This window comes from Anolis sagrei, chromosome 1 (genome assembly GCF_037176765.1).
Source record: "Anolis sagrei isolate rAnoSag1 chromosome 1, rAnoSag1.mat, whole genome shotgun sequence".
Classification (NCBI taxonomy): Eukaryota; Metazoa; Chordata; class Lepidosauria; order Squamata; family Dactyloidae; genus Anolis; species Anolis sagrei.
Genome location: NC_090021.1, coordinates 72,281,401 through 72,298,223, shown reverse-complemented (window position 1 = coordinate 72,298,223; position 16,823 = coordinate 72,281,401). Strand labels below are relative to the sequence as shown.

The 16,823-nt window shown below is 36.0% G+C and overlaps 1 protein-coding gene across 3 annotated transcripts in view; it reads left to right on the top strand.

Moving 5' to 3' along the window:
- The window catches only part of ESR1 (estrogen receptor 1), a 263,932-nt gene that overhangs the window by 110,354 nt on the left and 136,755 nt on the right, over window positions 1-16,823 (top strand). For all 3 annotated transcript variants that reach the window (XM_060753574.2, XM_060753575.2, XM_060753577.2), the window contains exon 2: window positions 11,841-12,345. In XM_060753574.2, coding sequence (XP_060609557.2) covers window positions 11,918-12,345 — 428 coding nt within the window. In that variant the 5' untranslated portion in view covers window positions 11,841-11,917. The remainder of the gene's footprint in view (window positions 1-11,840; window positions 12,346-16,823) is intronic.

Below are 16,823 nucleotides of genomic sequence, written 5' to 3'. Positions count from 1 at the left end.
CCCAAAAGGGCTGGGTTTGGTTCCCCCAAGGGCCCTTAGGAGGATGGCGAGGCTGGAGTGGAAGGAGAATCTCCGCTCTTTCCCCAAAGTGAGTGGTGGGGAGGGGCGGGTATGTGGGTGGGAGGAATGCCTGGCTGGATGGCTGGGCAAGGAAGAAGCCCCTCCAGCACATGGCTGGCCCAGAGAGAGACAGGCAGAGACCACACTTAAATTGAGGCTTTAATGCAGGTAGCGAGCAGAATTCTGGGAAATGTAGTTTAGGGTGGGGCATTTTGAATGCCAGAAAATTCCCAGAATTCCCCCCTGAAAGTTTTAGTGTTCATTCTCTAAAGAGATTTTGAGATAAAAGGGGATTGGTAGGAGTTGAATCAACCCTGTGAGGTAGGCAAAGTTGAAAGACAGTAACTTCAAAGTTTACCTAGTAGATTTCCTATTATTATTATTATTATTCAAAGGATGGATGGGTATTGGTTGGGTGTGCTTTGACTATGCTTTCCCTGCTTGGCAGGCGGTTGGACTGGGTCTTCCAGTGAAATAGTATTGTTAAGTATACATTGGTTAAAATTCCCTAAAAATCAGTGGATGTGTAAATCTTTCTGAAACTCTGGGAGAATGATGCCCTGGTTATACTGTATTATTGAAAATAGAAATTCAGGAAGATAGCTCTTGTAGTTTTTCCCTTGAAAAATGTTATTCATAAAAACTTTTTAAATTTCCCCCCAAATCAATGAATCAATGAATATGTGAAGCACTCTGAAACTTTTTTTGGGGGGGGGGGGGGGAGAGACAGTGGTAAATTTGTTCAACCATTGTAGCAAGTTTCATCCCAATATCTCTAAAAATAAGGGAGAAAGGAGCTCCAGAAGCTTCCCACTTGCACAATTACATAACAAAAAAGTAATGAAAAATGTGTTTTTTCATTATAGTTATGATATGGACCCCATACAATATTTTAGAAACACTTTAGAAACCATTTGTTGCCCCCCCCCTGCAATTTAATAATGAGTATTTAAACATATTTTCATTGATCGCACAGAAAAATACTCTCCCCTCCCTCCCCCTTCCCCCTTTCTAAGTGATGCCTAAAACCCCACAAATGCTACAACAGGATACAGAGCATGCACAGAAATGCTGCCCCCTCTCTCCCTCCTCCCCTTAGAAAGATGTTCAACTGTATGCCTCAGGGAGGGAGGGAAGGAGTGCGCGTGCCAGCAGGCTCCCATGGAGGCTCCCTCCTTTCAGGAGCTGGAGGGAAAGCCCTCAGGCCTGCCTCCCTGTTGCTATCACTCACCTGCTGCCCAGGTTGCTCTGCCTATCCCTATCCAGAACCAGCTAATCTACCCCCGAAAGGATGGATTCAGGAGAAAGGAAGCTCTGGGGAAGCAAAAGCAATTGAACTCGGAGCAGATCGATTGATAACCAAGACTCAGAATAGAGAAACCCCAATCCTATTCATGTCAGGCAGGAAGACCCCATCCAAGCCCTCCCAACAGATGGCCATCCAATTCCAACCCCATCCTGCCAGGCAGGAAGACATTCTACAAATATAGCACCCCAAGCATATAGGATCAAATAGCAGTAGAGACGATACAGTCTTCTTCTTCTTCTTCTTCTTCTTCTTCTTCTAATAATAATAATAATAATAATAATATTTATTTATTTATTTGCTTCATTTTTATACCGCATTTATCAGCCTGTTCGGCAACTCAATGCGGTTTACAATATAATTCATATAACAAACAATTATTAAGACACATCGTACACGGACAAACAAAACACATAATCATCAACGCCTCAGTGAAATCAGATCCCGTTCTCATAATCCTTCTGCCGTTTCCTTGTTCAATTATACCGTCGTCATGAGTTCATTTGCATTGTTAGCCGAACGCCTGTTCATAGAGCCACGTCTTGACCCTCCTCTGAAACGCCAGCAACGAAGGGGCCTGCCTGATGTCCGCGGGTAGGGCATTCCATAGCCGAGGGGCCACCACCGAGAAGGCCCTGTCTCTCGTCCCCGCCAACCGCGCTTGTGACGCTGGCGGGACCGAGAGCAGGGCCTCCCCGGACAATCTTAATACATATATTGCTTGCAGTATAGCACCCCAATCATATGGGTTTATACAGTAGTTGAGATGATACAGTGCTATAATAATAATAGTAATAATAATAATATAAATAATCCAATAAATAAATATATTAATTATAATAGGCTTTACATCAATGATATGACACACAAAACTCTATCCCAAAGAACTACAAAAAAATTGAACTGGCTCAACAACTTCATACAACTACATAATAATTGCCAATATATAGCTATAAATTTATATAATCCTTTCAAAATATTTTTGATAACATGTTAATTATAAAATACTTATTTAATTTAAAAATATTTAATTATTTCATATTTTCATTTAAAATATTTAACTTTTGAATATTTAATTTAGATATTTTAAATTTAAAATATTTGTTTAATTTTAAAATATTTTAATATTTTCATTATAAAATATTTAATTGCTTCATTTTAAAATATTTTTATTTTAAATTTTAAATTTTAACATATTTTAATTTTAAAATATTTAATTCTTTAGTTTTAAAATATTTCATTTTAATATTTTGATTTTAAAATTATTACTTAAATTAAATTATTTTATTTTAATATTTCAAATTTAAAATATAAAATTGTTTAATTTAAAGTATTTTATGTTAACATTTTAATTTTAAAACATTCCTGTAATTTATACATATTTAATATTTAAGTTTTATAATATTTTATTTTACTTTATTTTATTTGGTTTAATTATGAAATGTTTAATTACTTAATACTTTGTTTTTAAAATAATTATTTAATTTTAAAATATTTAATCTTAATGTTTTAATTTTAAAATATTTAATTCTTTAGTTTTAAAATATTTCATTTTAATATTTTGATTTTAAAATTATTACTTAAATTAAATTATTTTATTTTAATATTTCAAATTTAAAATATAAAATTGTTTAATTTAAAGTATTTTTATGTTAACATTTTAATTTTAAAACATTCCTGTAATTTATACATATTTAATATTTAAGTTTTATAATATTTTATTTTACTTTATTTTATTTGGTTTAATTATGAAATGTTTAAGGGCCCCCGGTGGCGCAGTGGGTTAAAGCACCAAGCTGCTGAGCTTGTTGATCGAAAGGTCGCAGGTTCGATTCCGGGGAGCGGCGTGAGCTTCCGCTGTCAGTCCTAGCTTCTGCCAACCTAGCAGTTCGAAAACATGCAAATGTGAGTAGATCAATAGGTACCGCTCCGGCGGGAAGGTAACGGCGCTCCATGCAGTCATGCCGGCCACATGACCTTGGAGGTGTCTACGGACAACGCTGGCTCTTCGGCTTAGAAATGGAGATGAGCACCACACCCCAGAGTCAGACATGACTGGACTTAATGTCAGGGGACTACCTTTACCTTTACCTATGAAATGTTTAATTACTTAATACTTTGTTTTTAAAATAATTATTTAATTTTAAAATATTTAATCTTAATGTTTTAATTTTAAAATATTTAATTCTTTAGTTTTAAAATATTTCATTTTAATATTTTGATTTTAAAATTATTACTTAAATTAAATTATTTTATTTTAATATTTCAAATTTAAAATATAAAATTGTTTAATTTAAAGTATTTTTATGTTAACATTTTAATTTTAAAACATTCCTGTAATTTATACATATTTAATATTTAAGTTTTATAATATTTTATTTTACTTTATTTTATTTGGTTTAATTATGAAATGTTTAATTACTTAATACTTTGTTTTTAAAATAATTATTTAATTTTAAAATATTTAATTGTCTAACTTTACAACATTTAAATCTAAAAATATTTAATTAACTTTAAAATATTTTACTGTTAGTATTTAAAAATTTAAAAAGTATTTAGTTGTTTACTTTTAAAATATTTTCCATATCATCAGGCTAGGCCACAGCAGCGAGTGGCTAGGAGGGAGGCCAGGGAGGGAGGGGGATTGCCAGGGAAGGGGTCCTTTGATGCCACGCATGGAAGGACGGACGCGATAAAACCTTTGAGGTATAGGAAGGGGCCTCATAGGCCATCCAGTCCAACCTCATTTTCCAATAAAGGAAGACACCATCAAAGCCCTCTCGACAGATGGCCATCCAGTTGGAGGGCAGCCCCAAAGGCCATCCAGTCCAACCTCATTTTACAGTAAAGGGAGACACCATCAAAGACCTCCTGACAGATGGTCAACCACTTGGAAGGGAGTCCCAAAGGCCATTCAGCTGTCTGTCTGTCTGTCTGTCCATCCATCCATCCTTCCATCCTTCCATCCATCCATCACTTCCATCTACCTACCTACCGACCTACCTACCTACCTATCTATCTTCCATCTACCTTATGTTCCATCTATCAATGTCCCCTCCATCTGCCCCTTCTGTTTTCCAAGCCACAGCAACATGTGGCAGGGTACAGCTAATCATACCAATATATGGATAGTGTGGCCTGGGATCAGAGCAAAACGTAATTATGTAGCTTCTTTCAGTCTGCTTTTCCTCATTTATGGGAACAATGTATAAAGGGAAATCATATAAATTCTTTTTAAAAAAATAAACTTTATTGAAAAAAATTCAATTTACATAAAAGAAAAGGCAAGGAAAAGGGGAGGTTAGTTTAGGGAAGGGTAAGGTAGTCGTGGGGGAAAGGTAAAATGAGGGGGCGGGAGTAACGTGAGGAAAATGAGGATGGGGTTAAGGAGGAGGTTGCAAGGTAAAAGGGAGGGGGGGAAGGAAGGTTGTAGGCTTCCCGTCTTCTCACTCTGCGTCCATTCAATTTGGTTTTTTTCTCTTCTTCTTCTTTATTTTTTTATATACATTGTATTATTTTCCTTCATTGTTTGAAGGATTGGTAGCTCGTATTTTCTTAGTATTTATGTCCATATTTCAATTTTTTCTTTCTTTCTCCATAAACCTTATTAATAAACTCCAATCTGCTTTTATTTTTGATTGTTTATTTCTTAATTGATGGGTCAAATTATCTATGTTTCTAATTTCCAGCATTTTAGTTAACCATTCTTTAGTACTTGGGATTTCTTTCCCTCTCCAGTATTGGGCATAGACTATTCTTGCTGCTGGTATTATACAGTTAAATAAGACATCTTTACTCCTATCCAGATTAAAATCTATAATCCCTAAGAAAAAATGCTGGATCTTTTAACTGGATCTTAAGTTGGTGAATCTCTTGGGTCACCTTGTGAATCTCTTTCCAGAATTTGTTTGCTTTATCACAACTCCACCAAATATGGTGGAATGTTCCTCTTTCTTTTCCACATTTCCAGCATTTCTCATTAATATTTTTGTAGAATTTTGCAAGTTTTGCCGGGGTAATATACCAATGGTAAAACATCTTGTACCAATTTTCGCGAATATCATATGAGTGTATATATATATTTTTTTGTCCACATAATTTCCCAATTTTCTAAGCTAATGTTATGGCCTATGTTGGCCGCCCATTTGACCATACAATCTTTTACATTTTTCTTTTCAGTTTCCCATTCCAATAGTTTTTTGTAATTTTTTGTGATAAGTTTATTTTGTGTTTGTAACATTTTATCCCAAAGGGAGTCTTTCTCCATAAAGTCTAATTCTTTATCTTTTCTAAATTGTTCTCTTATTTGTAAAAATTGATACCATGATATGTTTTTGTTTATTTGGTGTGATTCTTCTTGGGTTTTTATTGTGGTCTCTCCATCTTTTTTGTTAAAATTTCTTTGTAGTTAGCCAATCTTTCTCCACCTAGTTCTCTTATTTGACAGGTTTCCGTCAGGGAGATCTAGAGGGGAGTTTTCAGATAAATTCTACTTTTGTATTTTTCCCAATTTGCTTCTGACACGATATCATATAAATCATATAAATTCAAAATGAGATGTAACATACTTATTTATTTATTTATTTATTTGTATGTTGCCTTTCCCAGAGTGGAACACAAGACATTTGATTTTCAACTCAAATATGTGCTTCTCCCTTAAACAGAAATGGGAACGGCAATTTTTGCTCCTGTAGATCTTTATGAGGCATCATTGCTTCTTTATCACTAGAATATTAGCTATAATTGCAATTGGAAATGACTGGAAACTGTAGGACATACCTATACTGACTACCTAAGTTGTATGGGTGCTGGATCAATTCTGAAGCAGCCAAATGCCTCACGGATCTGATTGATGGTAATGTGGGGCAAAGCTTGCCTCAGTGAGGCCTTGCCTTGTGTCAGTTCAATCAGGGGATAGTCCAAATCATGCCTCAGAATTTGGAAGATCCCCTAACTTTGGGCCAATCTGAGCAGTTGTTTCCAGAATTGAACTGGCTATAAATATTCTCACTGCCCTCCTGTGTTTCCTGGGCTTGGGTGGCTTAGGGACATTAGATGGCAGTTATCGTCCCCTCCCATCCTCTGTGTCATGGTGGTCTCCAGCTCAACACAAGTCCAACCTGTTGGGTGTTGGCTGCAGTGACATTGGCCAGTATGGCGGGGGAATCACTGAAGATGGGAGGAGGAGAAGGAGTTTCCTCCTCTTCCCACTCCCTCATCATCCCATTGCCCTGGCTTACATCACTGCAGGTGACAGCTGACAGATTGAACCCACTGTCACAGCCAGAGATGGGAGGTGATGATAAGGGTCAAACGGTGTTCAGTTATGCTGGGTGGCTGGGAGTCCTTCCTGTCTCTCTAGCAGCTGTGGGAGTCCCTATGTGACCCATCCCATGGCCAAACTGGCATACATCATGCTGGTTTGGTCCAAGTTTATTAGGTCAGTGTAGATCAGCCCTGTGTTTGTGACTGGGAATTGGCAGAAAGGTTTCTAGCTCTGACATGAATGGTGACTGACAATTTCCAGGCATTTTACTTAAGGGATCTTTGTACTTCATTTATTTTCTTAAGGGGAGGTTCCAGGACAAAATGGAGAGGCACAAAAAAGGTCCCAGGGATTGCATGAAATCCACTGGTAATTCTATTCCCACCCTCTACTTTTTAACAGGAATTGCCAAACCTCAGAGCCTGGACCCTCTTTTCTTCAAGTTGAAGGAGAAATCTCGGGGGAAGAGAAAGTGTATCGTAGGTAGTGTGTGTGTTCCTAGGTGTTTGTTTGTTTGTTTGTTTTTAAACCCCAAATACCACATTTTGTACAATTATGATAAATGCTTAAGATGTTGTACTTAATGGCCTTACTGGGACTACACCATGCGACATCACAAAAGGTTGTTTATAGGTCTCTCGTTTTAACCCTGGACCCTCAATTCCTGTGATACTCCTGCTTGGCAATGCCATTTGAAATATACAATATTACTAATGAAAAGAGAGACTAGAACATGTGAAAATGTGATCAAATGTAACGTGGAATAACTCTATTTTCTTGTTGGCCATGTTGCATTTGGATGACATCTCTGTGAATCCTGGGGGGGCTCTAACTCATAGTGTCCCTCCATCTGCCCCTTGGCTTCAAAAGCTCCCTAGAGCCTTGTAATTCTGAGGCCCTCTAATTCTTTAACCTTTAGTCTTTAATTTTAAAAAACAGTTTATCTCCTTGAAGCCAATATATGAAACAATTATAAAACAAATTAACCTTCCCCCTTGTCCCAAAATTCACCAAACCAGTACAGCCTGTTTTACAGTGCTCATATTACATAGATCTTTTGCGGACTGCTGTGTCCGACAATGTGCTGAGAATTCATCTAAACTGTTCAAGCTGTGCCGAGGCAATACTATACCACGGGGTCTTTGCCACCTATATCAAATTCTAGATCCCATATGGTCTAAATCTATCTCACATTCTCATTTACACTTCTAGTAAAACTTTGCCTAGTGTTATTATTGCTATTGTTATGTATTGTCAGGTCAACCTGGACATGAATAAGAGACCTGCAAGAGAGCCTGTTATTAACAGCATCCTCAGGCTTGACAAATTTGAGGTTGTGGTTCCTTGCACAAGTTTCTTCCCCTGTAACATGGTTCTTTATCTTTTCTTTCTGTCTCCAACTTGCCCTAGCATTGCTTCTCTGTGATAGATCCAAATAAGAATAGCCACAATTGGCTTCTAGTTTGAATTCAGATCTGATTTGCTATTGAATCCATTCCACATACAAACACGATAGTCAGGTTCAGACAGACAGAAGCAGACCTCTTGGTTTTTATTATCAGTCTGACCACTGCATACCATACCAATTGCATTGGCAAACCATTTATAAAGGCAACTCCCATCTATTACATGTTATAGTAACCTAATATGGAGGCTACCAGAACATAGATGACTGAAGTTAGGTCATTTTTGTCCAGATATGGCCATCTGTCGGGGGTGCTTTGAATGCAATTTTCCTGCTTCTTGGCAGGGGGTTGGACTGGATGGCCCACGAGGTCTCTTCCAACTCTATGATTCTATAGCCTGACCACCATCAGATCTCCATACTGCAAAGGCCACCTTAGTGGGTTAAACTAAATGCTCCTATTTGGAATGTTCCCAGTATGAATGAGGTCACTGTGTCCCACCTGGTTTGGCCCTTGGTTAATATTTTATTAAGTGTAGAGCAGCAAACAAACATCATGAGGCAATGTTGTTTTACAAGTTGCTGGAGCCCCGAAATGACACTGAAGTGAGTGTGGCAGAGAAAAGTTCATATGTAATTTTCTGACTCTGTTCCCATGGGGAACATATTGCGTGTGTTATAATGAAGAGTGTGACAACTTAAGGACATTTTTGAAGCTCTCTATATTTGCTTCATATGTCATCTTACACTTTTTCCTATTGTTTCCCCCCACACCCTTTTGTCTTCTCCCAGTTCCTATCTCTCTGTTGCATGGTGCAGCTCATCAAGCAGTAGATTCTGAGTGTCCCTGCTAAAGAAGAAATATTTAATTATGCACTTTGTTACTATTTTTTTTTACCGCTAGATCTTGTTGGATGTTTTGCCTCATATAACTTGCTTGGCTCTATCGTGACTTGGTCGTCACCATTTGCTGCTGCATCTCAGGCTGGCCCTGCCAAGAAAACAGCAGGAATCTAATGCTAGGCCATTGCACTTTTATTGGAACCAGGCTTTGGATTTAGAACAGAAGATGGTAGTACGTAGCAAGAAATGCATCATAGACAAATATTAGATCACCAAGACTTAACTTTTAAAAAGAGAATAACATGCATTTCCAGGGCAATTACATATATTTATTTTCCTGTTTCTGGTTTTGCTCCCACAGTTTTATGCATGGCCAGTGCTCATGTAGCATTATAGTACCATACTGTGGAATAAGCTGATAACAGCAAATTGAATTTTTTCACCTAATGAATTTATAGTGGATCTGGGTGCTTATTTAAAGGAAAAAAATGTGCACCAGTCTTTTATCTTGCTCTCACATTGGTTGCTCCATTCCTTTCCATTCACATTTTATCTGTCTAGTAGCTGGGAATCCGGAGTAGAAATGTCTCTGAGAAACCTGTTTCCCCACATTTGAACAGACACATGAGTTTTGGGACCCAGATATTATCTGAACTCCTTGTAGTTAGAATGTGGCTGATTCAGGATTACGTATGCCCACCAGTAGGGTGAATGGAGTAACTTCAAGGCCAAGAAGAGAGGATTAATCAAGGCTGCTTAATTAAGGAGCAATTTAGTTCCAGTGTTTTGCTGATCATGTCATTGGAAGTGTGATATGTCCTGAATTTTGTAATGTGTTGTAAATAAAATTATAAAAGCTATATAAACATGTTTCATATTCCATTCTTAGTTTTTGGTGTTAAAATGTAACAAACTTAATTTACTCCTAAAAGTAAAATTCAGTCAACTAACCAATTATCTGTTAGAAGCTCCATAGCATTGCTACGTGAAAGATATAAATTCAAGGCTGGCTAATGCATGCCAAAGGCTTTGACCACACAGTACTTAATTATGGTTGCACAAACTTTGGTATATTTGTCGTGTAGCAACACTTTTCTGTAGCAACAAATTTCTGATTTGCTCTCTTATGAAAACTGTAAAGACATGCAGACATGCTCATATTTTCACTTGTCCCCAGAGGCATATATTTTATATCTGTCTTTCTATATTCAGGTAGTTTCTTTCTTTCACCCTCCCTCCTTCTCTCTCTCTCACACACACCTTCATTTCTTCCTTCCTTCCTTCTTCCCTTTTCCTTGTATAAACAACAATATCATCTAATTGAACTAGACTATCTGTAATTCATGCTAGTTTGGGCAGGTTGAGAGCTATATGAACGAACCTAGGCTTAAGATTCACAAGGAATTAAATAATGTTGCTACCATAATATTCTTCAGATCAAATTGCTCTGAAAGTTATAGCCATTTTCTATATGCAATTAGTTTTGCTACAAATTTCCATGAAATACGTAGTTTTATTTAAAATAAATATGTAGCAATATTGTTCTTTGTGGCAAATACATTTCATTGAGTAATGCATCATGCTACAAACAAATGCTAAATACTGAGATATTTTGAGATATTTAATTATAAAATATTTTAAAACTTTATTCTGATTGTTGATGCAATATATTGCAGAATAAATATGTTATATGACTTGTGAGAAATAAACATGTATATATATGACTGTTTAAAAATTGTGATTGTCAAAATCAGATAATCTGGTTTAATTTAATTTGGGCATGGAAGTTTTATTAATGCTGATATTTGATCTATCTGGAATTCAATATGTTTTGAATTTAGAAAATTCCTTTTTGTTTTGTTTTGTTTGAACCAGCATAGCCATAGAGAGCTATAGATCTAGGCATGGACATAATTGTAAAGGCTTATTGAGTGCTGCCATTGCATAATTGTTTCTCTTCAGTAAAACCTATACAATAGTGAAGTAAATATTTTAACTCTATTCATATTTTTCTTTTGTCTCAGATTTAAATGTGTTAGTTCAATATGATATAGAAAACAAAAGATGAAAACACATTTCAAGGTTCTTTTGAATGCTGTTGAATGTCATGAAGTCTGAGTAGTGCTGTGGTTTTTTTTAGTTTTCTCTATATATTTTATTGGATTTTGGAATGCAAAGTAAAGACACATGCTGATTATCACAATGGCAGGACAATTGCTGGTTTAACTTCCCCTTAAAAAGAGAAACAAAGCAGCCAAATATGCTCTAGCTAAATGCCATGATAATTGCAGCAAGTATATGCCTTTTCTCCTACATAGATACCACACACCCTTTCATTTCTGCTCGGTGGAATTTGCCAGTCCATAGCTGGCTGCACACACGGCAAGTGTGCCCACACAAACACACACTCTGCAACGCCCTATCTAAGTTACACTGCAGTCCTGCTCAGGGTCACTACAGTGTACACATTACATATTTCCAGCAAACATAAAGATGAGCAAAACAGGGAGTGTAGATAAGGAAAGATAAATTGGAGCCTGGTGGGGTTATACAATGTGAACGGACTCTAGGTTAGTGTTCTGTAGGAATTTTTTTAAAGTCCCTAGCCACTTTCTCTCTCTCGGTTGTCTTTGACTATCAGAGCTACATGCAATGAAAAGCAAGCAAAGCAAAAACAAGTATTTGGTATAAATCCAGGACTAATTGTTTCTGAAGTGATGTTTAAACCAATGTCAGTGGAAGGCAAGAGTATCTGGCTTAATGCCAGCACCTTTGTAAAGCGTATTAGCTCAGATGAGAAGTACTTAAAGTTAGAGAGAGAGGGAGAGGCTGTGCTCCTTCTGTGTACGCTCTCCTTGGATGTACTCGCCTCCTTTGCTGGGACTAGCTAGATGCATGGGGCTCGGTTCAAAAGATATGCTCTCTTCTGCCTGTTACCTCGGTCTCTGCTCCTTTTCCAGGTGGACTGCCAGCTGCTGATTCCTCTTGGAGCTCCAAATCAAGATATGCTACGTGTTCACTGCCACTGACGCTGACCATGACCCTTCACACAAAAACCCCCGGTGTTGCCTTAATGCACCAGATACAAGGCAATGAACTAGAGCCTCTCAACAGACCTCAGATGAAGATTCCTCTGGAACGACCCATCAGTGAAATGTATGTGGACAGCAGCAAGACTGGGGTTTTTAACTACCCAGAAGGTTCTGTGTATGATTTTTCAACAGCCGCTCCGGTGTACAGCTCAACCAGCCTCACTTATGCCCCAACCACAGAGTCATTTGGGTCGAGCAGCCTGGGAGGATTTCATTCTCTGAATAACGTCCCTCCAAGCCCAGTAGTGTTTTTACAGACGGCACCGCAGCTCTCGCCTTTTATTCATCACCATAATCAGCAGGTCCCTTATTACCTTGAGAATGAACCAAACAGCTTTGCTATGCGAGAAGCGGCTCCCACCGCGTTCTACAGGTAAATCATTCTGTTGATATTTTAGAAATATTTTTATAACATGAAAATTTGAGCAAGGGGGTGGGGGGAGATACAGTGCCGGGTGTGTGACTACTGTTGTGTGGGTATGCCAACAGGACTGTTGAGTCACCACTGACTAATTAGACTAAGTGACAATGTCATGTAAATCAAAATGCCTGTTGTGACTTGCTGTTGTGTATGCGAGGAAGAAAACGAACATGAAAAACAAGTCAGGTTGTCAACAGAGATATGCCTTGGAGCAAAAAAGGAAAACAGGAGCCTAAAATAGTTAATTGCAAAATGAACAAGATGAAAACTACAAAAAATGAAAAAGCTTACATAGGAACATGAAAATCTGGGATTCAAATAAGAAAAGATTTTAAAATGTTCTCAGTCTAGTCTGTACTTGTTGTATATTTATTTTCTTGAATGGGTAATCTAAGAGTCAGAAGGATTTTTAAATATCTCTCATTACGTTGAATCAATGATCTTTTATATGATATGTCCAGAGATTTGGTTTCCCACCTCTCTACTCAGTTGTAATTAACTTAATGACTTAATTATGTCCGTATAAGTTGTAAATTGTCAAGAAGCCTTTATGGAGTGCACTTAAGTCCTTGGAATGGAAATAAAATACTTGTAAGGATATCCAACTATACACTTTATGTTTTTTTAAATTAGTAAATTTTAAAATGTAGTTTTTAGTATCTCATTTGTAGTATTCTCACAGAGGAATCTAAAACCTAATAGTCTTTTTTTAATGAGGGGGAGTAGTATCCTTCAGAATTTTAATAGGTCTGCAGCTGTAAAAAAAATTAGGACTCTTTGAACTGTGGAATGCGGCTGGTACTATGATAGCAGAGGAAACAAAAAGCATAAGGCACAAAGTGTGATTTAATTCTTCTTTCATGTTTTTAATTTCTTTGCTAATTTTATAGAATTAAAACATTGAAACAGTGGTATGAACAGGGAGTAAAGTTTGGCCTCTATCCTAGGATTCTGTATCCATGGATTTAACTATCCACAGCTTGAAAACATTTGCATCCTCCCAACATTTGCACACAGCAAACCTTGATTTTACATTAGATGCATAATTATAGTATGCCGTTGTATGCAATAGGACCTGAACCATCACCAGTTTTGGTATTAATTGAGGGGGATTGTTCCTTGAACCAAAGTCCAGCAGATACTATAGAAAATTATGGTTAAAATAAATATCACATTATATATGTACATTGTGTCTTCCCTGTGCAATGTTTACCACCAATTTAGCTTGCAAGGCTTTGGTCTAGACTGAGAAGAGATTTAACAGTTTCCCCTACTTGTCCTGAAGTCACCTCTCATTTGCTTGTGGGTTAAAAAAAAAACCCCTCCACTCTGTAGGAGGAAGCAACTGAAAAGTTAGCAGAAAGCAGTATTTCACTATTTTAATTATGGCAAATAGTATTTCAAAATACATCTGTTCTATATGTGTGATTACATTTTTGAAGCAAGATATCAATTATTATGTGTTGATTTTGACTAGCAATATTCTAATAAATTATGTTGCCAAATTCATTATTTTTCATTTGATTATACAATTGCTTTTTAGAATATGTTGCAGGCCAAAATCAACACATAATTGCTTCTCACTATCAATTACTAGCAATACTAGTTATCTGTGATAGTTTGCTGCTCTGCACAAATAGCAGACAAAGATATTGCTTTTCTTTATTGCTTCTGGGTGTTTTTTTTTAAATTGATATGTACATCTTGGAAACTAACAATATTTAATATGAATTTTGGCTAGAATTGCAGCCTTTTCAGTCTTGCTAATAAAAGTTCTGGAGTGTATGTTGTTAGCATAGAAGCCAATGCATTAAAATTCTGATGTCCCCTCACTGTTTTGATTTCCATTTTGTATTGTATTTCATTTATAAAAGAGGATAGCAGGTTTTGTCCAAGAGGCTTGAGTTAAATTACAAAACACACATATATACGAATGATTTTTAAAAGGAAAAATCAATATAAATAGACAAAATGGAATGAAAAGGAATGTATACTGACATAGCAGTACAAGGACACTTTTAGTTAACTGGGAGGTAAGGGTTCAAAAAGACAATGTATTACAAGAGGAGATGCTGCTGAATATGCTTTTCTTGATAATAAGAAGCAGTGTCTAGAAGATGTCTTTCTTCAGCAATTGAAAATATCAGCATTGCATTTAGCCATAAAGGAGCAGACAAAGAAATGATTGTTGAGTAAATGCCAGATATTGACACACACAACGTAAAAGAAAGCTCTACACATAGTGTTTTTCCTCAATAGTCTCTAAGATTTAGAGGCCGGTTTCTCTTGTGTTTTGAGGTTGCCTCGGTCCCCACTAATTTTATAAAAGGGGGTGCAAATGTTTTTGCTTAAAACTGAAAACCAGGTGCAGAGATTATAACGCAGTCTCTAGACAACTAGCATAGAGAACAATAATCCAAATCTGCTTTTGATGGTTTAAAGAAGCCAAAATGAGTAGTACTATCACCTAACTTCAACAGTTATGTAAAATACTCAATTTTTCTATGCTCTCAGCTTATGCTTCACGGGTACAGTGGAATATTGCATTGTCCCATTATTGCATCAGGTTATTGTATTACAGTGAATTTTTCTAACAATTTTCAAAATTGTACATTAGTGGCACTACACAATTCTTCTTTAACTTTTCACTTGTTTAAGGAATAATGGAACATTTTGTACTTGGAAAATACATTATCATTAAAACCCAAAAGTTTTTCAAATCTTTAGACTTAAAAAAAATCGAACACATTTTAAAATTAATTTTAAATATTGTAATCTCTGTTCATCTTACATAATGTATTTTTTCATTAATTTCTGCCAGATGCTATAATTGTGATCATCTCTATTTGATACTTTATAAAGTTAATATGATTTTAAAAATTACTGTGTTGCATTTTAATAGTTGTGCAGTGCATGATGCATGCTTACCAAGATGCCTTTTGAACATACCATTTCAATAGCCTCAAATTAAATAGTTCAATCTTTTTTTTAAAAAAAATATATCTTTGTGATATTGTTAATTGGTTATTCCAGGGCATGAATGTGAATTATTCCAGGGTGAGTGGGATGGACAAAATTCTAGGTGACAATAATTTATATTGGCCGTACATGTTGGCAATGACACACCTGCAAATTTTATTTGTCTCCGTAGCATCACTTTCATTGGGTCACTTTACAGGGTGGGCATAAGTCACAATACTATAGCTGCAGTCTTGCTTCCTGTTGCAATACAAAGGATTTTACACTAAAATTAAGATCCTATTTATGCAAAACTACATTATAGCATCTTAATATTGTCTTTGCATGTAAAGGGGGTCCACCTCTTGTAAAAACCTTCTGTTATAGGACCATTAAATCACTTAACTGCTTGCTGAACCCAGAAGGGTTTCCTTGGTACCAGTACCAGAAAATCCAAAGCTATCAGCAAGAGAGTTTCTTTCACTCTGAATCCATGGCTAATAAGCTGAATGTATATTAATATACATTACAATAAATAATTAAGTATAGGTTTCTTGGAAGAGCATCCTCTTCCTTATAATACCCATGCTAGGTATTTATTTATTTATTCATTCATTCATTCCTTTCATTCATTTAATATTTTTATTTTCTCAATATTGGAACCCAAGTCAGCTCACAATGTGAGTTAAAACAAAATATGGCTAGACGATGATAAAACAAAATCATATTAAAAGCATTAATTGAACAAAGTGTTTTTACAGGCCATTAAAATATATTAATGTGAATATAAATAAAAGGTAGCACAAGGCAATTAAATTATCTTCTAAAAAAACATTTAACACTTGAAGACCTAGGACAATATTAATTCAGTAGGGCTTACAATCTAATATCCAAGAGTGCAGCATTAATTATATTCCATTATAAGTAAATTCTGGTAATGTTATTTCAGTGGGCTGTTGTAGGTTTTTTCAGGCTATATGGCCATGTTCTAGAGGCATTCTACCTCTGAGGATGCTTGCCATAGATGCAGGCGAAACATCAGGAGAGAATGCCTCTAGAACATGGCCATATAGCCTGAAAAAACCTATAACAACCATGAAAGCCTTTGACAATACAATGTTATTTCAGTTATTTAAGATGGATTCTTAAGTCACTAAAACAAAGATGCTTAGGATTGCAGCCTTATATGCTAAAATTTATCAGCTGAATGCTTGTATGGTTACAAATTTATTTATACAGGTAATATATCCAGATATCCAAAATACTCCAAAATATTAATATTTTCACATTGGTGACTGAGATAGTTACAATTTTGCTTTCTTGTGATTCAGTGGACTTAAACTTTTCTTAATGCATAAAATTACATTTAAAAATTATGGGTATAAAATTATCTTCTGGTTATATGTAAAGGTTGTATATGAAACATAAATGAATTTTGTGTTTAGACTTGGATCCCATCTCCAAGATCTGTC